The sequence below is a fragment of the Phaethon aethereus genome (assembly GCF_964289735.1).
Source record: "Phaethon aethereus genome assembly, chromosome: 1".
Classification (NCBI taxonomy): Eukaryota; Metazoa; Chordata; class Aves; order Phaethontiformes; family Phaethontidae; genus Phaethon; species Phaethon aethereus.
The window spans coordinates 140,260,152-140,283,298 of NC_138575.1; the positions used below are offsets into that span (position 1 = coordinate 140,260,152).

General features: G+C 37.4%; 1 protein-coding gene across 1 annotated transcript in view; it reads left to right on the top strand.

Annotated features, from left to right (window-relative positions):
- ANOS1 (anosmin 1) overlaps positions 1 to 23,147 on the top strand; it is a gene marked incomplete at both ends in the record, with an annotated part of 149,844 nt that overhangs the window by 120,663 nt on the left and 6,034 nt on the right. Inside the window, 2 exons of the mRNA XM_082005079.1 lie at positions 2,429 to 2,581; positions 21,612 to 21,706. Coding sequence (XP_081861205.1) covers positions 2,429 to 2,581; positions 21,612 to 21,706 — 248 coding nt within the window. The remainder of the gene's footprint in view (positions 1 to 2,428; positions 2,582 to 21,611; positions 21,707 to 23,147) is intronic.

Consider the following 23,147-nt stretch of genomic DNA (forward strand, 5'->3'; position numbering starts at 1 on the left):
GGTTTCATCATTTTCTGTCCACTCCAGTGGCACCTCTTTCCTATCCATCACAGCTAGATTTAAATTCCTTCCACAATTTTGCTTGGATAATCTACCCTCTCCTTGACTGTTTTACTTCAGAAAACATCAGTAGTTTCTGTGAAAGTGAGTCTGCTATCTACTAGTGTCTAATTAGTATAGACTTCCTAATGTCTTGTTCTGTATTTCACTTTACTGTGGTAACGTTTTTGGACTAAAAGGTTCATTAATTGTTGTATTGTTTTTTTAAACCAGAGTAACACCATACTAAGAGCAATATTTTTGTTTTCTCATGCAATTGAAGTATTTGACTGTTACGTTCAAGTTATGAACATCCATTTAGTTAACAAGCAGTATTTTCTTTTCAACTGCAAATCAGTGCCTGTGAGAACTAAAACACATACCTGTTTTCAGCAGAGTACTTCAATAATAAGTGTATTAACAAATCTGAGCATCCTTTCTGTTAAAGCCATGAAGTAAAGGATTCAAGATTCTTTGAGCCTAAACCACTGATATCACACATTTTAGTGGATAGAGCATTCTGCTCAGAAGTATTTTGGACCTTTTTGGACTTTTAAAAAAAATGGCTACATTATAGCTTACATAGAAAAGCAAATAAAAACTACTCCTTGAGGAGATGCAAATTCATCTACTGAATCTCATTGAAGTTAGTTAGGTACAGAGCCAGTCCTGCTTGAGGTGCTTTTGAGAATACTCAGAAGCAGATGGAGAAATATGAACAAGAAAAAAAATAGTGCCTGAAATATTATCTAGGACATGACATTCATACCCCCTCTTTATTTGGGGACTTCCATGGACTTTGGGAAGTAGTTCCAGAAGCAACATACCAATTTTGCTGAAGTCAAGCTGTCAGTTGCTCTGCTCTCTGTGGAATTAAGCTCTGGTTTTGTAGGTGTCTGTTCCTGTTGTTAGAACAGAGAGTAGTCCATAACCCACTGAAGTAGTTTACTCCTACAGACCTCTGTGAGCTTTGACCCTGGCCCTCTGGCATTGTATTTCCCCACGCTCAGAAATACGTTGCCTCACTATATTTGTATGCTTCACTTATGGGAAATGCAGCAAGACTCTGTCTTGACCTTTATATAGAAATATTCTAAATTGTTGTCCTGGTTTTTCTGGAGGTGGAGCAGACAGAGAACAAGAAAGCAGAGATTTAGTAAAGTTAAAATACTTCAAGTTGAGGTATACCTACTAGATTTAAGTCTGTACTTCTCTATCACATTTTTATTTCCTTTTAGGCAGTATAAACATTATGGTTACCTTGAAAAAGAATTTGCTTGAGTTTGGCAGTTTTACTTTAATTTAAAACAAGCGAAGAAAATGTAAAATTGTATCAAATTAAGCAAAGGATTGACAGGTAAAATTTGGCTAAAAAGCAAGTGGGTTTCAGCTGAAGCTACATGGAGGGCACAGTGTTCAAGTTTACATGTTACTCATGGTAATTACTGAAAGCTAAGTCTTTTCCTCTTTCTCCCAAGTATGTAGTTAGTAATTTACCACTTCCTAATTATTAGAATCTTTACTTTTCATTTATGCTTATTATTGAATTAAATACAGCTTTTTTGTTAATCATCTGATGCAAATATTGTCCTTGTAATCAGAACTAATATATTTAAGTGTGCAATGAAAATTGCAGTTTGACTCACCATTGCTGCCTTTTCCACTGAAAATAGCTAGACATACTGTCAACCCTGCTAAATGTTGATGAACTGTTGCCAAATGAAATGCTTGATGAAGGACATCCTGTTACTATTGCTTGTTGGGAGCCAGGCACATAACACCAAGGGAATTGCTCAAAGTTAATCCTGCTCTTTCAATATTTTCCTAAGCATTCACTGTTCACTGCTGGAAACAGGAAAGTGGGCAAGAAAGATCTTTAATCTGATCAGAGTGTTCTTATATAGCATACCAAAGGACTATATTTACTTTGATATAATAACCACATGTGGCACTCTGCGGGTTATGCTCAATGCCATCCTTGGGTCTTGTGCATATTCAAACACTGCACAAACATAAAGACCATACATGATTATACAGAACTACTGCTAGACACTGCGCCTGTTTAAAAAGTCAATGTGTTAACATTTCTTATTCTTGGGGGTAGAAATACACTCCCTTTCCGTATTATTCTTTTGAAAATATACATAAAATATATTTATCTGTTTCTCTATCCAAAAGATTTTGTTTTGACCAAATTTCAAACAAATTATATGCTTTTCAACCATTGTAGACAGTTTGTTTCTTATATTAATTTAATTTAGGTAAGATACTGAAATAAGATCATTTGAATTAAAGATAGTATTATTTTCTGAATTTCAGCACTGTTAACATAATCATTCTATGGCACTGTACTTAAATAAATAGTTTCTGATTGTTCTGTGTATTGCAGAGGAACAAACATCTTCTGTTGGGAAACCCCATAAAGGACTGGTAGATCCTTACCCAACATTTCAACGAAGAAAAACCACTCGTTTTCTTAAAATTGGAACTCCTTTCTATCAGGACAATCAACTTCAGGTCAAAGTCTACTGGAAGAAGACAGGTTTGTCAAATTTTTATTTTACTATTTTTTCTACGGAGCAACTCTCCTCAGCTGCCTCAGAGTTGTAGAACTTTGATATAATATAATGAGCCTGGTACAGTTATTCAAAGTTAAATCCTACACCCATCCTTCCTTCCCTTCACCTTCCTGTTAGAGTGAAACATTGCCTCTTCTTATTGCGTTATGGATGTGTAAATATCTGGCATAGGGAAATGATGTGAATCAACTATCCAAAAATTACAGTCAGTCCTGTTGGGATACTGAATCTTCCCAGAGCTGAGATAATTTTTAGTTTGTTGGAAATTGCTGCAGAAAAAATTTCAAATAGGGAAGCAGAATTTGGCACTATGTCAGCAGAGCTTCTGTGGCTATGAATGTTGTCTCCCTGTTCATGGGCGGATTTTCTGCTGATGCCACTGCAGTATCACTTGTTGGACTTTGTCAGTTGAGAAATGAGTCAGGAAATTAATGTATATGGAAATCATGCATTGGTGTCACAAAAACTAACTGTAGTTTGAACCACAAAATTTAGAGTTATACTGGCTCATGTTAAGGGCACAATAGGCTTTATGCCAAACTTTATCAGTCACCTTGAATTAGAACAGGATGAACAGCTGGCCACAACCACTGGAAAAATCTTTTAAGTTGGTTTTCTGCTAGGCTGCATACACCCTTCTGTTTTTCAGAAAAATCTGACAACAATTTTATGTTTAAGTCTTCCAGTCTAAAGGAAAATACCGCACCTCGAATACTGTGTTCAGTTTTGGGCCTCTCACTACAAGAAGGACGTTGAGGTGCTGGAGTGTGTCCAAAGAAGGACAATGAAGCTGGTGATGGGTCTGGAGCACAAGTCTTACGAGGAGCAGCTGAGGGAACTGGGGTTGTTCAGTCTGGAGAAGAGGAGGCTGAGGGGAGACCTTGTCGCTCTCTACAACTCCCTGAAAGGGGGTTGTGGCGATATGGGTGTTGGTCTCTTCTCCCAAATAACTAAATGGCCTCAGGTTGCACCAGGGGAGGTTTAGATTGGATATTAGGAAAAATTTCTTCACCAAGAGGGTGGTCAAGCATTGGAACAGGCTGCCCAGGGAGGTGGTGGAGTCACCATCACTGGAAGTGTTCAAAAAACGTGTGGATGTGGCACTCTGGGACATGGTTTAGGGGACATGGTGGCGTTGGGTTAGCAGTTGGACTTGATGATCTTGAAGGTCCTTTCCGACCTTAGTGATTCTGTGAAAATGCCATACATTTTAAGTGTCTACTCAGAATCAAAGGGATTTCCTTTCTTGCCCTCTGAGAGCATATAGATTGTTACACATTGGTCCAGCTTAGCCATAACAAGTTCATATGCTGTTATTTGAAAATGTGCTAACACTGTTAGTGTTTTAACTTAGAGCAGTCTACATGTGTCGCAGTAGCACATGTATAAAATCCATTCAATTTTTGTGTTTGATATAAAGGGCTACAAAACAGATAATCACCTTTGCTTCTGGAATTTTTCAAAGAATTTTAGAAATATTTAAGTTCTTTTGGGTTGAGGTGTATGCAGCATCACCCTGAACGAGGAAAGGCTATATAACCATTCCATTATGCTATATGACATAAGAATTTGTCACACTGGATGGAGTGGATTTTGAGGGGTATCTTTTGCTTTGTGTAAAGTGTGTTCCTGCTTGAATGGTTGCCTTTCTAGCCCTGCTATATCAAATACTTTCAAAACAAATGCTTATTCCTGCAAATAAAATCTGCAAGCTTTGGCTCAGCCTGGCTACATACATATTTTAAATGTTTGTCCATATCTTGGCTATGCTAGTTTTCTTTTTTCTAGCTTCCCTCATTGTATTTCATTTTTGCCTAACTTCCTGGAAAGCTGTAATAATTTAAATTTTAAATAAAAGTTGAGGCATTTTGAATTGTGAATACTAAGTTTACCTAACAATACGCCTTCGGTTATCCAAAGTGAGATTTATATATTCTGAACTTGGGACTGATCACCTTAAGCTTTAGTCTTCTGGAAGTGAGACGTCAAATCGTTGTCCAAGCTCCTTTTATAGTCCAAAAAGAAAAACAGGTGACTTCTGAAGCAATTCGTCCCACACAGCAGCTGAATCATTCTCTGGATGTGCCTCTCTTCCTTACTGAGTACAGAAGGGAGCCTAGACAACTCATTTGTAGAAGGCTTAGAGATGCCTAACATCTCTCTGTGAGCTGAGGTTCAGTTCTGAGCAGTTTGAACTGAAAAAACTGAGGGACAATATTCAAAGATGAGGAGACTATGATGTCTCCCACAGCTGTAAGGCCAGGTTGTGCAACTCAATCTACAGGCAAGATTCAGCCCAATAGAACAACTGATCCGGCTGCAGCCCTTTTCCCGCCAACCTGTTTCCAGAAGAAAGATTATGTGTCTTATGAACAAAATGCCAGCAGCCCTGGTGAAATTCACCTTCCAAGTAGTTTCCCAAATTGATTGTTAAAGTTAATGGAGGAAAAATCATGACCAGTACAGCAATATTCATCTTTCTCCAAAGTAGATGTCTTGAACTAGGTGTCCACTAATTATAATGGTAACTTGGATATTGAGCTTATAAGTAGATGTTACACCGTAGTTACTTACATGTTGACATCTAAATGTGGGGCTGAATCCCACACTGTGTTGCATACCTGGAAGTATTATTTGTAGTAAAAGTTATAAATGCCTATAAAAAGAAGTAGGGTAGTCATCATTCTCATAGTGGCTGAGACAAGAGGTAATTAAGATTAAATGAAGTCAGGACATGTTTTGTAGCTTGGAAATAACAGTGTTTGGAAATGGTGTAACCTCCACAACTGGAGATCTTCAAAGACAGATAGATATGGCACAGATCTGTTAGAAATGGCGTGGATTTACATACTGTCACCTTGTGCCAGGGATGGACCTGTTGAGTTCCTGACTTGCTGACTGTACAGCTGACTCACCCTGTGTGAACCAGTGCACATCCAGCTATATAAGGGGGACACCAGATGTCCATTTTGGACATGTGGTGGGAGCAAGCTCTGTCGCATGCACTAGGGTGTGTAGGTATGTGTCCCAGCCATGCAGGGGAAGTTGCCTTCATTTTGCTCACACAACAAACAGTGATAGCAAAGGGTTGTGAAGAGGAACAGAATATGGCAGTTTGTCACACTTACTTTTTTATTTTTTCTGTTTTTTAAAAAGAAAATAGCTGCGTTCTGAATGACAGCGTATGCAGTAACTCATCGGGAGCCGTTGCCTCATGTGGAACTGAAATGTAGCCAGTGACCTGCTCCTGAGAAGCTAGCAGCTTCCATAAGCTCTTCCAGGAGTTTGGAGGTTATGTAGTACATGGGTGAGGTACTGACTGTAAATTTACTAGTGGCAATTTACTGCAGAGCAAGTCTTTTTCACCGGGCAAGGAACGCAGCAGGGGAAGCACATTGGCTGCGTCTTCTCTTTGTGAAAGACAGCAGTTGCGGGAGCCAGCTGCGTTGGGAACTGTACCCACATGTCTCTCCCCTTTATGAACTGCACTGTCTCGAGTGGTGTTTAGGGAGTTGTAGGAGGTATAAGAGTGCAGCAACTAAAATAGGAAAATACGGGGAGAGAATTTACCTCAGCCTACTCTATGGCCTAGCATCGAGGCTATTTTCATTGCAGATAGGCAATCAGAGTTTAAATCCTTCCTGGCAGGGGACTGACCTTTTTGTCTTTTTGTCTTCTACGTGGTGAGTGAAAACAGGAGTCCCTGCTGATTGCTTTAATGTTCTCATTATTTTGTAGTTTTGCTATTAAAAACAACACTTTTTATTGGTACAGGAATACAGCCATTCTACAGTGCTAAATTAGGATTTGTGACTTTAAAACAAATATGAATTAAGAAAATACCGTCAAACCATATGAAATAAGTATATTGATAATGGTAAGAGTTTCTATGACAGAAAAAATAATTCAAGAAATGTGAATCTCAAGCTTGAATATGTTGGACATTAGTAAATTCAGCAAAATTTCAATTGGTTTTAACAATCTTTGCTTTGCCTGGTTTGATTTTCAAGTTTTTTCTACTTTCTGTGATGGACTTCGTGGTCCTAATAAGACATGGTTGCAGTGGTGATGAAATCAATATGGTAGATTTTGGATTCATTTGAGATGAAGGCATTTAAACAAGTATGATGTGTTGATATAGACTGTCTTCTAGCTGTACTGAAAACTTTAACACCTACTAAACAATTTTTCACTTCGTAAGAATGTTACTCATTTTCTGTATAGTAGCCGCCCAGAAATTTTTGTTGTATTCCTGAATTTAGTGGCCCTACCATTCTACTTAGACCTGAGATTATTTTCTTTCTTTTTTAATGCTGTCCAAAATCAAGATGGCTTTATGGAAGAGTTCTGTCCTGCCTCCCAACACTGTAGCATCACAGCACACCGCAGATTACAGAAACAAACAGAAAGAAAGACTTGTGTGGATTTCTTGCTGTCTTAGGCCATTTAGGAAACACAAACCTGTTCCTACGGTTGTTTTAGATTTTTACTTTACTTTCATTGGTCCCTTTGTTATCTGAGAATTTTTTTTTGCTTTTGAATTTTAACCATCTTACTCTCTGTAAAAAAGACAAAATAGAACAGAATCATAGAATGATTTAAATGAGTTGGAAGGGACCTCTGGAGGTCAGCTGGTCCAACCATCTGCTCGAAGTAGAATTCTGAAGTTAAAGCAAGTTGTTCAATCCTATCTGTAAGACCCTATAACAAATGTTGTTACTGTTGTTATTATTTTCCGAATGACAGGGAATTTGTCCTTTATGAATATCAGGCTGCAGAGGCCACCTAGCAGTTTATTGCAATGTACCTTAGGATTTCCAGAATGTACAGGGATGTCTCTTGACATTCAAAGATAGTTCTTCCGTTACTGTGAAGAAGATGTATTCCTCAGTGCCATTTGCAGCTGTGCCTCTAGGAAGCCAGTGAAAGACCACAACGATGACATCAGGGCTGAAGCGCTTGGTTTTGTGTCATCCCTCTGGACAGAATTCCAGAATTCAGACCTCTGTCCTGTGCAACGACTGCAGGAGATGGGGTGTTGCAAACTGTTACTGATAAGGCTTTATTAGAACGTAAAGAAGTGATTGCTTATCAGTACTCAGAAACTGAACACAGCATTTGAGTTAAAGTCTGAGGAAGTGGATGGAAGATCCTATTTCCATCTATATGCATCATAATGTGCCACAGTTTGGGAGGAGGAACGACTTATTTAGGCCTTTTCTTTAAGTGCCATTCCTTAAGTCACATTAGCTTCAGTAAGTATGAGGCATGAATGGAATGTAGGATCTGGACTTTACATTAAAATAAATCTCTTTCTGAAATAACCTTTCAGTTTGAATGCTTCGGTACGGTGGCAGTAGTAACTTTACTTCAGCATGTATACTAGCAAAAACAACTCCACACTTCAAGCAGTACAAGGTGCTTAGCAAATGCACATAATTTCGCTAGAGTCATCACAAAAGCATATTGTAATTATATGAATACAATAGGTTCTTTCTGAGAGAAAAAAATATCTTTCACTTGCTGCCTCTGACTTAGGCCTGGGATTAGAGAACACAGTACATTCCTGAAACAGCATGAATCCCACTTTTGTAAATGAAAAGAACCTGCTTGTGGCCAGATTTTTTGGCCATCTCAACTGTGTGAAATTAGAAATTATGTACTATTTACGTCAAATAATGGCATCAACTTAAATCACTTTTAACTCCTTGGTACTGAAGTCGCAGAGTACCATCTATTACTAAGAACGTTACTCTGTGACTCTGAACCCCTAACTTAAAAGGATTAGCTACTTAGAATAATTAAGATCCTCGGTATCTTCTGCAGTAATCAAGACTGAAAGTGTGAAAATAAAAAGATCCTAGTGTTTCCTCTCTTCCTCAGTGGTTTGGCAACTAGAGAGCTGAGGTTTTGGACTTCAACCGAAAAGCCTTTAAGTTGCTGCAAATTTGTGTATCTTCAGGGTATGAAAATAAGATAATTCCCATAAACAGAAGGAAAAAAAGATTATCCCTTATGACCTCGCTGCATCAGTCCTCATCACTTGCTGCAGTGATTGTAATACATGAAAATACTAAAATGTAATTTAGTATGATGATTTCTTTCCAAAGCAACATGTCACAATAATATTTTCTAGCCCACTGTTCTGCATTTGCGACTGTTTTCTTAGTGCCTGTAATTTGAGTATAATGTAACTCTCCTTGCTCAGGTGAAACTTTAGTTTCCTTTACTTTTCTTTGAACAAAGTATATGAGCATTTACATCCTCTTTTTAAATTAAACATTTAAAGTACTTCTATATATTTAAAATCAATATATCTGGCCCTTGGTTTTGCTTAAAAAGACAAATATTTAAAATACATTAAGACTTGGCTTCAGGCTTCTTTCTTTGTGTTTCTGGTAAATGCTAAAGCAGAAAAAAAAAAAAAAGAACACTTAAGGCAGGGAAAGGCAAAGAATCCTCCATTGTCTGATAAATCAACCAAACAAGAATAATGAATTAAATTACAGGGAAGAATAAAATGCAAGGCAAGGCAAAGCAAACAGAAAGCTGCCATGAATGCTTTTAAAACCAGATCTTAGGAAAACAAAATTAACTTTCACTTAGCTCAGCGAGATAAATGAAGTGACTGTATGTGCTGACTCTTTGTTTGCAATAAGGTATTTCATATGGCAAGTTTTAAAATAATTGAAAGCTTTCCCCATGTTATCCTATGGTCCTTTCTCATGGAACTAGTGCCATTGAAGCTAATGAAACCCTTCAATGCTAGTTGGAGTTTCTTGCTGTTATTGTAAAGAATTCAGCAGTAGCTGCTTAACAGTAAGGAATTATTAGTTTGTTACTAGCTGTTGCACTAGGAAGATCAGTGTTTGAGCAGCTGGCCATTTTATAATTATAGATACTTAAGCAGTAAAATATTTGTACTTGAAGGTATTGCTGTGGTCCAGATGGTTCTTTCAGCAAGAAGAGGTTGCTGTTAATTATAGTGAAGTATACACCACTATATTTCCTTCATACTTCTCCGCGAATATGGAGACATCGGCTCAGCAGAGGCTGATTGTGTGGGTACACATAATGTGCATTTATATTTGGGGGTTTAATTAGGAAAGCTGGCCCCAAGCACAGGAATCTTCCGCTAGATAACTCTTTAGAAATTTGCCCACAGGCATTGCATAATTTTGCTTTTCCACATGTGCTCCAGTTGACTCGGATGCCTGTGTCCTTTAGGCTTCCCCAGCATCCTGCCTGGGGAGGTAGGTCATGCTGTCAACTTTAACTCTTGTGGGAAATTAGTCCAGAGTTAAAAGAATATCCTGTCAGAAGTATCCTCTGTGTGATTCCTACTCATCCCTGACTTTGTCATACGTAGGCCTAATGTAGCTCCAGGAATAAAATTTTTGTTATCCCACTGCTGTTTTTTAAAATCTTTTTGCCTTTTTGCTGCCTGGAGAGACTGAAAAGGGGAGCATCTGACCACCTCCAGTTCTACTTTATAAACTGAGTACAGGACCTGGACTACTTGGTTTATGTCCAAATATGACGTGCTAACAATACTTAAAATGGTATTGGCAGGAGTCTTAAAAAAACGTCAACAATACAATTTAGTAGAGCAGATAGTGTGCAATTTCTCAAATAGTATGCAACTGCTTAGTGGGACAAAAAGTAAAGTTTGAAAATCACATTTACAATAGGGGCAATCTCAGTGTTATTTCCCCTGCAAATGGGACGATACTGGGGAGACTTCCAAAGGGCATAGTTTACTGCATTTCTTCATGTGTCTGCAGGAACAACAGAAAAACATTACTGAATGCCTTTCACTCACTTCCAAACCTCTGTACCTTTCAGGGTAGGTGGTTAAAGCTCTTGGTATGAGAGACGTAGGGGCAAGTCTGTCCAACAGTTAGTCCCAGGAATACAGTTGGAACTGATTCAAAGTCTGCCAGGAAATCAAATATCAGAAGCCAAATCAGAACTACCCACTGTGGTCCCAGAGCTCAGACAACACAGAAGACTGATTTTGCTTTGCAGGCACCCACCGATGTCTGCTGAAGGCAGATTCTGGACTGGTTTGGTCCAGAATATTCATCAGACTTGTTCTAACACTTTGTATGGTTTATCCACTTATTGCTTCATTTTAAAATTTACATACTGTATGCTGTTCACAAGACCTCGGTATGTCCTGAATCATACTCCAGAACGCCTTTAATAATTGTGAAAGTCTATTTAATTTTACTTAATTTATGCATTTTTATTCTTAATAATTGAATACAAATTTAAACTTGATTTCTTTTGAACTTACATTAAAAGATCAAATAGAAATGTAATTGCATATTACGTAGTCCAGGAGTGCAGTCCAAAGATAGACCTTCATTATGTGGGATGAGCACCTGCAGTCAGACTGCAGATAAACATTCAATATTGCATTGTGAAATCATTTATCAAGACCACTGACATCAAGGCATTGAAAAAATTAACTGGACGACTAATAAACTTTTACCTGATTTTTAATTCTTCAGGAAAAAAAATATGTTTTCAAACCCAGCAGCTTTATGTTCCTTAAGTAATATCTGTCTACCCAGTACACAGTTTTCTACATTTCTTCTTATTTCTTGAGTATTGCCACATCCTACAAAGTCAATTATTTTCACAACAAATACAGAAATGTGTATGTATGTGTATATATATATAGGCACAATGATTGTCATTGGCAATGCTTGTTGTTAGGCAGTCTGAATAACTGAGGTATAAAATGGCAAGGTTTTTACCATCCAATTCCTCTCCTCCTTTCCCCAAACTGTATCAGTGGGTCACATTCAGTCAAAGTTTTGTCATATATCTTACACTATCATACTTAGAGCAATCCTACTATTCCTACTGTGAGTAAAAAGATACGGACGTACTGCAGTTTAGCAAGATGGGGGCAATAACTGCTCATGAGTGCTCTCTTAGCCTGCCTAAGTTCTGAGGTAAAATATTTAGCTTATATATTAAATTAGTATTTATAATAATACAATTTATTTTAATTTTAATAGATAATATAATATAAAATTTATATTAAATTATTAATAGCTAAAATACTAAACCTCTATTGTTTAATTAGCCTAATTTATAGGCCATAAAACCAGTTGCATGAACACTACAGACAGGGAAGGGAACTGGACTGTTTGAATGAGTAGCTGGAGTTGGAGGGAAAGACACCAAAACCAGGTATCTGACACTGACTTTATAATCTAAATTTAAAGTTGTCACATGTATGCAGCTGATGAATAATGAGTTCTTAAGCACCAGTTGCTTTTACTCCTGTGACCATAAACTGAATATAACAGTATCCATAGTAGTCTAGACCAAAGGCTCATCCCACCAGGTATTCCGTTCTTGTCAGTGGCCAAGAGCAAATCCAAAGGAAAATAAGAATAGGGCAAGCATGTAATGATACTTCTGCAGATTATTGTCCGAGCTTCAGACAAGTTCTAGTTTGTGGCATTTCCTGAGCCCGATGTGATTTCATTGTATTTATTCACTTTTGATGCATTTCTCTTCCATGATAATACCCATCAGGGTCACATAAATTTGGGGCATCTGAAACTTCCTGGGTTATGGGGTTTCCAGAGTTTTAAGTACTTGTTCTATGAAGAACCACTTTTTAAATTTGTTTTGAAGCCACTTCTTCCAGCTTCATTTGAATACTAATTCTTACACTGGATACACAGGAAACAGTCAAGCTCTATTCACCCTGTCTGTACGCACATGATTTTATAAATATTTAACCTGGTTTTGCTCTATTCTTTTTCTCATAGACTTAGTAGTCTTAAACTGAGATTTAGAAACTGCATGTTAATGCCATTAGCTTCATGAATAACAGTTCAGCAGGGCAACATCCTGATATGACATGCCATGATGCATACCATGAAAGTCCACTTTTGGAACTTGGTAGGGCATTGTACATACGTGCAAACCCACCCACACGGCTTTTGCATAGGGTATGAGAGAGAAAAGAGTAGCAGGTACATCTCTGCCTCCTCCCACTGTTGAGTCAGGGGTAATCTGGATCTGTACCTTGACTCTCGAATTGGGAAAGACTCCCAGATTACCTACCCTCAATATAGCCTCCCCACCTAAATTAATGACCAGATTTGTCAAAGTTACACAGAAGGCTAAAGTTAATGATAGAGCACCTATTGACATTTTCAATAGATGTATAACCATAGTGAGCCTTGGACTTGTTTGTCTGGGTTGTTTTCTTTTTCATTAAATACAGTTTTTGAAGGCTTAGATACCTTTGAAAATCTGTCAATGAGGGAGTAATGTAGGAAACTTCTATTCAGGCTACAAGCAGCTATTGTGAGACTTGGAGCTTACAAGAGGCAAATTTCTTTGTAATAGAAAACCAGAATGAGATACTGTTGAACTCACTTAGTATAGGATGTTGAGTGTGGGAAAAGGAGTGAGGGTAGAGGTAATCCATTTTAGAGATGATCCCAAACTGAAATTCCTCAGTATAAACATCTTTAAACCTTGAGGCTTCCTAGGTCTAGATATGGACACAAATACTGTGGATTAGGCCTGTCTTTAAATTACACACTAATTGTTAATATCATTTTTGGAAAGGCTTGTCATTGTATTATACAAAGAATGTGTTCTATAGAAAGTGTGTTTTAAATGGCATAAAGTGAGAAACAAAATCTTTGTGTTTTAAATGATACTGCTTTTATTGCATGTAAAAGCAGGAAACAGTATAGTTTGCCTTGTTAGGAAGTGTTTATTGAATGAAGTTTAAATGTCAACTGAGGGTTTTGGTGTTTATTTTAATCATACTGCTTGAATAGGTGATTATTAAAAAGTTCTTTTTCTCAGAGGTGTCATTGACTACCATGAATTTCATAACTGAACATTTGACACTTTGGTGTGGTTTTTTTCTTTTTTATACCACTGGATGACTCAATGCACGGTCAGCTAAAGAGCCGGAGCTGTTTTCATTTCATTTTTTTGAGAGCACTTACCTAAAATGCCTGAGACAGGAGTCATCTACAACGCAGTTTTTACAGAGAGACTTGCAATGGATTAGCACATCAATGTAGCGTTTTATCGTTAGTTGAAGGTAACTTGTGTTTACCTGTGTATCCTAAGACTGATAACTAACTTTGCATTTGCTAAACTACCATAAGTAAAATAACACTTGTTATTCTATCTTTATGTTTTGTCCTATCATTAGCTTGAGGTTTCAAATGTTGGCAAGAAACGCCATGATTCAGAGAGGCATAGAACGGCTCGTGAACCAATATGTGAAGAAATAAATGTTATGATCAAGTACTAACTGAGATCATGTTTTGCTTCACTGCAGTACGCTAAACTATTCCTTCTCAAACTGTTCTTCAGTCATGCTGTTACTACAATGCAAAAAATACCATGTGGATCACTTTATACTAATTGTGTCTCAAGACTGAAGCAACTAGTAGTAAATAACACTGCTTCATTTATTCACTTGGATTTTGCCCATATTTAAGCCTTCCCTGCACATTTTTAGGACCTCATCAGCAACTGAATTTTAACAGAAAAAGTGTTTATGGAAACTTGCATATTGTAGAACTCTGTGTTGACATGGAGAAGAATGGTGGCCTGATAAACAGATGAACACAAGCCTGAGAGAGCAGAAGACACTTCATTATATTCTATATCCCAACTATTTGCATAATAGTTCTTGGTGTGGAAATACAAGCAGGTTATGCTGCAGACCAAAGACTGGTGTTCACCCTTCCACCAGAGTGGTGGGTTGGAAGCAGTGCTGTGTTGTATTAGATCCAGAGTTATAAAGGTGTATCAGGGGTTACATACTGGGAGAAGAAAGGGTAGGAACATTTCTTCAGGAAGCCTTTGGCACTTCAGAGATGATAAAATGTTTTTCTTTATGCAAGGCATCATAAATTTCACCATTTACCATTATTACTTTTCCATTCACCACAGCACAGCTTCACCATTCAATACAATGAGATAAATAATTTTTGTCCTGGCTGGTGTATGAATCCTGTGACACAGGATTTATACAGACCTCCCCAAAATCATACTGTGACTTTGCTGTAGAAACAATTAATCAAGCTTGTAGATACTGAGACATGTACTTCATGTGCCTTGAGCAGATTCTGCCCTGTGCTGTGATAATAGTAAATATAAAATCTTTACCCCTTGCTATAGCCTATTTTTAGACCAGTAATGCTGCAAGACACATGATCCTGAAAGGAAATTACTTAATTTTGGTATATTTCCTTCTACCTATTATTCTAAGACAATCAAAGACATGTTCAAGATAGTCTTTTAACTATAGTTTGTATGGTCATTAGTATCTTGATCTTGGTGGGTACTAAACTTTCTGGCCTGATCCATTAGCTATTCTTAAGTATTGAAGTCAACACGACTGTTCATATGCTTAAGTGCTTTGTTGAATCAGGGCCAGAGTGCTTAGAATCTTGTAAGATCACCCCCCCCAGTATGAGAAGAAAAACAAAAATCGTGTGGCCAGTCACAGTCATTGCAGTTTGTTGTATGAAATATCAGATTTAACAATATATAATAAATCCAAAGGTTTAGCTACATGCAGAACAAATTATTTCAGTAATTTTCTTACTGAATAGTTTCACAGAAATTTCATTATAGCATTCTGTTTGAAGAAAGGTTAGGTTTGAATGAAGACAGGAGGTTTACATACGGCTAATTATCTTCCAAATCTTGATAACAACTCCTTTTGACATACAGTTAGCATATTAATTATATGTATATATTTTGGAGGGCATCAGTTTGCTGAGGTAAGTTGACAAAAAATACATAACATCATTTCCTTTTTTACTGAAATACTCATTCGACATATGCTTGTTATTTATATTAAATTAATACTTTTGTGCTGCCAGGTAAAGGATTTCATATAAGTATGTCTTATTTTGTAATCTACTTTTTTAACATATTTTATTCTAATGGAAAAATCTATCAGACACTGCTTGTTAATTACTTCAAATTGTGTCACGATACAGAAATCAGCTTGATGTTACTGTGTTTATTGATGCCAGACATATTTATTGTAATTAAACCTTAATTTGAGCTGCTGTTGTTGAACATGTCTGCTCTGAAATCTTGTTTTCCAGCAAATACCATTTCATTTTTCTTTCTAATAAGTTTTTGTAATTTAGTTGCCTGCATAATAGTGCTGTCACAGCTGGCATTAATTGGCATTTCTATACCAAATTGTAGAGAACCATCATCCAACAACCACCCATCGAACAGAATAATATACAACTTTAGAGCTGAAATACTTTTACGTCAAAGACCGTTATTATCCCCACTTGACAGGGGTAGAACAGAGGTAAGGATCCATGAAGTGCTTTGCCTAAAGACCTCCAGCAAACCAGTGACAGAACTAGCCCCAGTTCCCAAAAGAGTCTGCTGCAATTTTCTTGATGTGTATCGCAGGAATACAAAGAAATACATACCTTTTAAATTTGTTTACCTGGTCTTCTGGAGTGACAGTAGGTTGTTGTCATATTGGTGGCATTGGGTTGTGTGAACAAACCTCACTGCTGTTCTTCCCTAGGCTGTGGCACTTTTCTACTTACAAAGCAGACTTCAGTTCCTCATGATTGGCAGGTTGGCACCATTCTGCAACAATAAATATAATATAAAGCAGAAAAATTTGAGGCAAAGAAAGGAGCTGTCTGCAGTAACATGGTGGAAAAAAAAAACCACACTAGATGAAATTATTCACGTGGCTGGCGGTAATGGAAACGTACAGCAGAACAGAAAACATTGGCAAAGATCAGGAAAAGAGATTACTTTTTTATTTAGTTTATTTCCAATAAACTGTAGAACTATTTAAACCAGAAATTCCAGCTAGGACAAGTTGCAGAATTTCCTGGCATTATGTTTGATGATTTTTCTGAATGAATCTTGAGCTTCAAATTCTGTGAGGAGATGATAACATTTAGCAAATGTAGAATGTAGGCCTAGGGTATTCCTGTTAACCACTGTGCAGCCATGATTTAGAATATGTTGCAGTTCTTTAAGCAAAACTTTTCCATCTAAGATGCTTAAATTGTGCGGATGAACCTGAACTTTCCAAACTGGCGAACAGATGTGTTTGGCATTGGCGTCAATGGGATTTTGAGCTGCTTTTACAGCTTAAAGCTACAGAATAAATATGCATTCCCCAGCCCCGCCCCCCCCCCCCGTAATCTGATATTCATTCATTCATTTATTTATTTATTTTAATTGAAATGGAACTAAAGCGTTTAGGTTGGGGAGGGTGAGGAAGAAGATAAATCTGATGAAAATCTTCATAAACGCAATCAATAGATAGCTTTGTGGAGATACTTGTGGAGTTAAAGGCTTTTTTGGGTGAAACATAGGAGGGATGGAATCAAAACAGACATCTTTTCAAAATGCTTTAGAGCATCCTCTGATCAATACCTTCCTAGTTTGAGATTTAAGATTTCTGTCCAACAAAGTTGGCTGCATCCCCTTGTTCAGTAAAACAGCTAAGCATTTGTGGAATTTTAAGAACATGCTCATGTGATGTCTGTATAGGAATGTTTTCTCATGGCTAGGAACTCATTTTATACTTTAGAAATTTTACTTTCAAATTCGTAGCCAAAATAATTACCATTAGCTATTAGTTTATTTGGGAGGATTAGTTTTGTGTAACTGAAACATCAAGAAATCTTTAACTTGCTCAGCTGAAGGTCATGTCCAAGATGATAGTAACTTTACAGGGATTTTTAAAGTAATTTTTCTGCTTTGCTTTTTATTTTTTTTCTTTTAAGAAGCTTGAGAATAAAAGTAATTGTTTGAATAAGCTGTCTGCTGTAGCAGTCCTTACTCAATAGCAGTTAGGTCCTTACTTTGTAGCAGTTCTTACTTAAATGATTACTATGTTGACTAGTTCTATTTCACAAGCTTAGAGCTGCTCAAATGAGTACTAGCACTTAGTATGTCCTTCAAGTTCAGTGTTTATATACAATTATTTTGAGTTCTGCGAAAGATGAATGCTTGCTCTTTTTGGCAAGCATCAGTCTTTTTAGTGTTAAACGGTATACTTTCTAACCATGAGAACAATGAAGTTCTATAGCTTTATAACGACATTTGAAGTACAGAATCCAGAGAACTCCAGACTATTAATGAGGAGATTGATTATATACAAAAAAGGCTTTATAATGTGATGTCTGATATACAGGGAACCAGACTGAATGAGTCTGGTAGTTTCTTTTCAGTGTTATGTACCTATTCCAAAAAGGATAGCAGAGCTTGCTGATAAAACTGGCCAAAATCAGTCCCATTAGATACTGGATATTCCGTTAATATTACCTACTTAAATGACTTTTCAGAAAAAGATGTGGCTGTGGGTTACAATGTATTAACTTCAGCTGGGCTTAATTCAGAACCACTGGCTTGGTGGTAGTGGCTGACATTCAGATAGACGACGGCTTGGATGGCGTGTCCAGTACCTACCACTGAGTTCATAATGGACAGCTGAAAACAAAAGTCTAAATAAAATCATAGTAGTGATCTCACTAGGAGAGTGTATATTGCTGAAAGGAAAGCTGGGAGAAACTTTTCGTTTGCATGTGCTGTAAACACAAAATCAGATGTCTAACGGTGCATATAAACGAAGCTCTAGAGCCATGAGCTTTATGAGCAGCTTTATAAAACAAAGGCATATTTTCATCTTTTTTTTTAAGTCTCATATGTGGCTTTTTATTTAGATCATTCCATACATCTTGTCTCATTTGCTTTTAAATAATTTAAAAATAATTTCTAAATCAGTCTTGTTATTAAATATGCATACTTCATGCATGCACATACACTTTGAGTTTTTTGATGCTTCTAGCTTTATTTACTCACAAAATGTCCCACCTTTCCATATTTTTTAAAAAGTTTCTGTCTCAAGTAGAAAGTACTATGTTTCAGCTTTGCATCCCAAGTTACTCTGGCTTTAGACCCTGACAGGACAGATTTTTAAAAGGAGAAAATTGTTTTTATTGTTGTCAATTGTTTTTACATTCTTCTTTTTAACAAAAAGCAATTGATATGCTTATGTTCAAATCTTTCAGGTAGATAACAGCAATCACAAAGGTAGAGGTGGGAACTGAGTCTTGGAAGTAAAAGTTTAGGGAAGTCAGGCTTGTTCTGTTGAAAAGTTTTGGATAAATTTGGCTGGTGCTGTCCTGATGAATTCCAGTTTATAGCAGTTCATGTACTTTTATATACGTATACAAAACTTTCTGAAACAACTTTAGTTACATAATCGCTGAAAAGAAAGAAAATCCTGTCTTGTCAATATAGGTTGTTATCAGAACACCAGATGTGAGCACTATCAAATATAAGATGCATTTGTCCATTTTGTTTAAATAAGAAAAAGTATTAATTTATGTTTATTGAAAACCTTCATCCTACTTTTACAGTCCAATTTGATAGGAAGTGAAATAATTTTTTTTAACCTCCTTTGTTGTTTACAAATGTGTTACTAAGGGTTTGCTAATGCAAGAGAGGAGAAGTAGGAAGGAAGAGAAGAACTGCCCAAGAGCAGAAGCTCACATAAGGAATGGAGGTGGAACTGCAATAAAATCTAAACAGAATTCTGCTGTGCCAGGGGCTGGAAATACCAAATGTATTGGGTTACAGCCTGTTTAATTACATTTCTTAGTAATTCTTAGAAGCTTAGTAAACCTCTATACTGATATATCTGGATGCTGAGCTGTTGTAAGCTCTGCTTGGGATTTATCTTTCCCAAGCAATATTCAGTGACCTGCCTGAGGTATGTGTCTTATCCAGTTCTTGATGGCTGGATAATGGCAAGGCTTAATTGGCTTGGATAATCTCTGATTTGTTTATGGATTGCAAAGTGAAAGTTATTATAAGTGAAAATAGCCAATTCTAGCTTTACAAAAAGCAGTCCACCTTACATGCAGATAGTTTAAAATAGCAAGCTGTGATTATCAGATAATACACAATCAATAACAGATTCAGTGTGGTTAATTGGCACAGAGTACAATCATTAATGGAACATGATTAGTATAAGAGCAGAAAGTTTTCAGGTCCCCAGAAGCGAGGTGGTTGGTTTGTTTGTTCGTCCCGGGAGAGGAGTGCAAACAGGTAATAGGTGATAATTGAGTGAACTGGAAGAGCCGAAATCGATGAAAGCTGCTGACAAATGCACTGTACCTTCGTGTCTTCATCCAACAGGCACATCAAGTGGGAAAGCCCAGAAACTAAGAGGCAAGTGAAAGCAAATCCATTTCTTTATTTTTAAATAAAAGGCAACAATCAGAAGGCAGCAAGTTATTTCTTTATAGATTTCTTTTTGGGGAAAAAAAAAAAAAGTTGGGTTTCCAAAGAAATCGCACAAACGTACATGTTGTATGAAGATAGCTGCTGCAGAAATCTATTTCAATGAGCTTCTAATCGGTCTTTTTACCAGACTACCATTTGAGCTAGTTTCAGACACTACTTATTTTCTCTTTAGCTTAAAAGCCTTCCCTTCTGCATCCAAATTACTCAAAGCAGTCTAATGCAAGATCAAAGATATTTGTTTCCCCTCCTGAAACCCACGATCAGGCACTTGGCATTAGTGGCTATGTCATACCAAGCTAATTAATAATAACAGACATAATTTTGCATCCCCTGTATAAAGATACAGGAAAATTAAATCCAGAAAAATGACAGCATGTATGTGCACTACCTGATGAGTTTTTCTTCTTTTGTCTCATTCTTTACTCCCCTTTGTTTGCTTCCTTTTGCGATCAGTATTAGACAAGAAGCTAGAAGAGCTGGGAATTGGTTGAAAGCTTATGCTGTTGACACTGCCGCAAGTTTTGTCATTGATTTAAATGGGAGCAGATTCAAGCCTTTGGTATTACTCCTAAGAGTCAAGACTAGAATTTTATTTGGACAGATACTGAACAGGTCTTATGATATATTCTGAAAGGAGAAAGCTTCAGGGTTTACAGACATTTTCACATGTCTTCAGGCACAGATTTCTCAAGCAGTTCCAGGCAGCAGTATGCTGCTTTGACAATATAAACAATGCTTTGACAATATAAACAATCACAGGCGGTTGACACAGTCATTTCCATCATTTGCAGGGTGTTTAGAAGTAGCAGCACTGAGATTTTTTTTTTTAATGCTTAATTTAAATGATTGATGGTTTAAAAAATGTAAGCAGTATATGCTCACATATTTAAAAATGACAATTCGCTATTTTTAAAGTGTCGTGCTTTAGCCCCAGCCGGCAACTAAGCACCACGCAGCCGCTCACTCACTCCCCCCTCCCCCACTGGGACAGGGGAGAGAATTGGGAAAAAACTCATGGATTGAGATAAAAACAATTTAATAGGACAGCAAGAGAGAAGGAAACAACAATGATAATACCAACAAAGGAATGTACAAGAACGAGTGATGCCCAATACAGCAATTGCTCACCACCCGGCGATCGACAGCCCGTCCCCGAGCAGTGATTTCCGCCCCCCGGCCAACTCCAGTTTATGTACTGGGCATGACGTCGGATGGTAGGGAATATCTCTTTGGCCAGCCTGGGTCAGCTGTCCTGGCTGTGTCCCCTCCCAGCTCCCCGGGCACCCCCAGCCTGCTCGCTGGCAGGGCAGCACGAGAAGCTGGACTGTCCTTGACTGCTCAGCAACAACCCAAAACATCAGCACGTTATCAACAGTTCCTCATCCCAAATCCAAAACACAGCCTTACACTGGCTTCTGTGAAGAAAACCAGCTCTATCCTGGCTGAAACCAGGACATAAAGTTATCTCCATTAGCTGATAGAAGGTTTAAATTACGTAAGTGTGTAATATTTTCTCTGTTCTGTTGAAGGAGGCTTAGGTACAAGTGAGGAACTACCAGCTCTGTGATACTTAAAACTCCTATTTTGATCCAGAGAAGCCAGAAGAGTTGCAATGGCGAAAGCATTTTTTTAATATGTCTTTTCCTCTCTTTTTATATCATTTAGATATCAGCATGAATCAATTCCAAGTCCACTGGTTACGGGAGTCCTGTGCACACAATGACACCAAAGGACTCGGGAAAGTAACTGAGCTGACGTCTGTAAGTCTCCACTCTGAATAGCTTCTAAGCAGCAAGAGAAAGGATGGTTCTGTAACGTAGCACAGTATGCTTTATACCATGTTTCATAGATAAGTAAGGATGTTTCTTTTCTGTGGTCCTCTTTGGCAAAAGATAAAAATGATGCATCTGGACTGTTTTGAGTTGCGTTTGTGGGGGTTTTTTTTCAATCCACACAAGGCTAAAATCATATTTTTTTTTGGTGTTACTCAGAAAACAGGCAAACAACTGTCTTAGCTAAGTACTTACATATTTCTACAGCATATAGGATGCGGAGCTTTATCTATAATTGGTGCTGTAGGACTCTAGCACAGTGCAAATACTGGACAGTAGCAATAGTAATTAATAAACTAGGTTTTATTTTAGACACGCAGGTGGGTTTCACGACCCTGAGGAGAATAATAGAATAAGGAAAAAGGACCGTAGGTGGAAAATACTAGACATTCAATCTGGAAGTTGACAGATATCAGATAAGGAGAAAACCTCTATGTAAGTACCTGTCAGCCCAAATACATATATTGCAGTGGTAGTTCTTCGTGGTCAATTGGTTGGCAATCTAGCGTCATCCCTCTCTGTTACATATTATTTGAACAACACAGTAATGTGATTGGTGCATCATAATTGATATAGCGGGTTATGGTGAATGAAGAAATCACAATTCACCTTTCCTTATTCTGACCTGTACCACTGGATCAATTCAGTGGAGTTAATGACATGTAAAAGTAGAGTAAATCAAAAGGCATCATTTCTCATACAAAAGGCTGTTAGCTTATGAGATTTACTGCTGCATGGGGTCAGCAAAGCAAATAATATGAGTGGATTACAAAAATGATTGTGACATAATGTTATGATCAGTCCCAATATTTCAAGTTATATACATTGAAGATAGGAGGAAGTTAACATTTAAGAAGTTTAATTCCACTAGGGGTCAGGAGAGGCTCTTTGGACATCTGCCCAAATGCATTGTGGGATTAGTTCATTTATTTCCTCTTGATCATCTTAAGGTAATTGGTCCAATCTACTTTGGGAAACTCTGTGTTTCTTTTGAGGAAGAAAATAATTACAAGCAAAGAGAAGAAGGTTGATGCTACGAAAGGTTTGGTACTGGATACGATAGGTCAAGGTAGATAAAGGCCTTACATTTCCAATGTTGAGCATTTAGGCCCCGTCACAATACATAAAAATAGTTCTGTCACAATTTTAAGCCGGAGTCAAGCCTATTAGAGCACTGTCCCAGCAGGTGGAAGGTGGGAACTCAAGTCCATTCTCAGCCCAATCTCTATGTCCCGTCAAAAATGACCTTCCAAGTGAAGGTTAGGTTAATCCAGTTTAGGATTAGGAAAAAGAGGGAGTTGTGCAGAAGAATGCTGGAAATTAGTAATTCTGAAGGGAAGTAAAGATCTAAAAGGCAGTGAAAGACCTT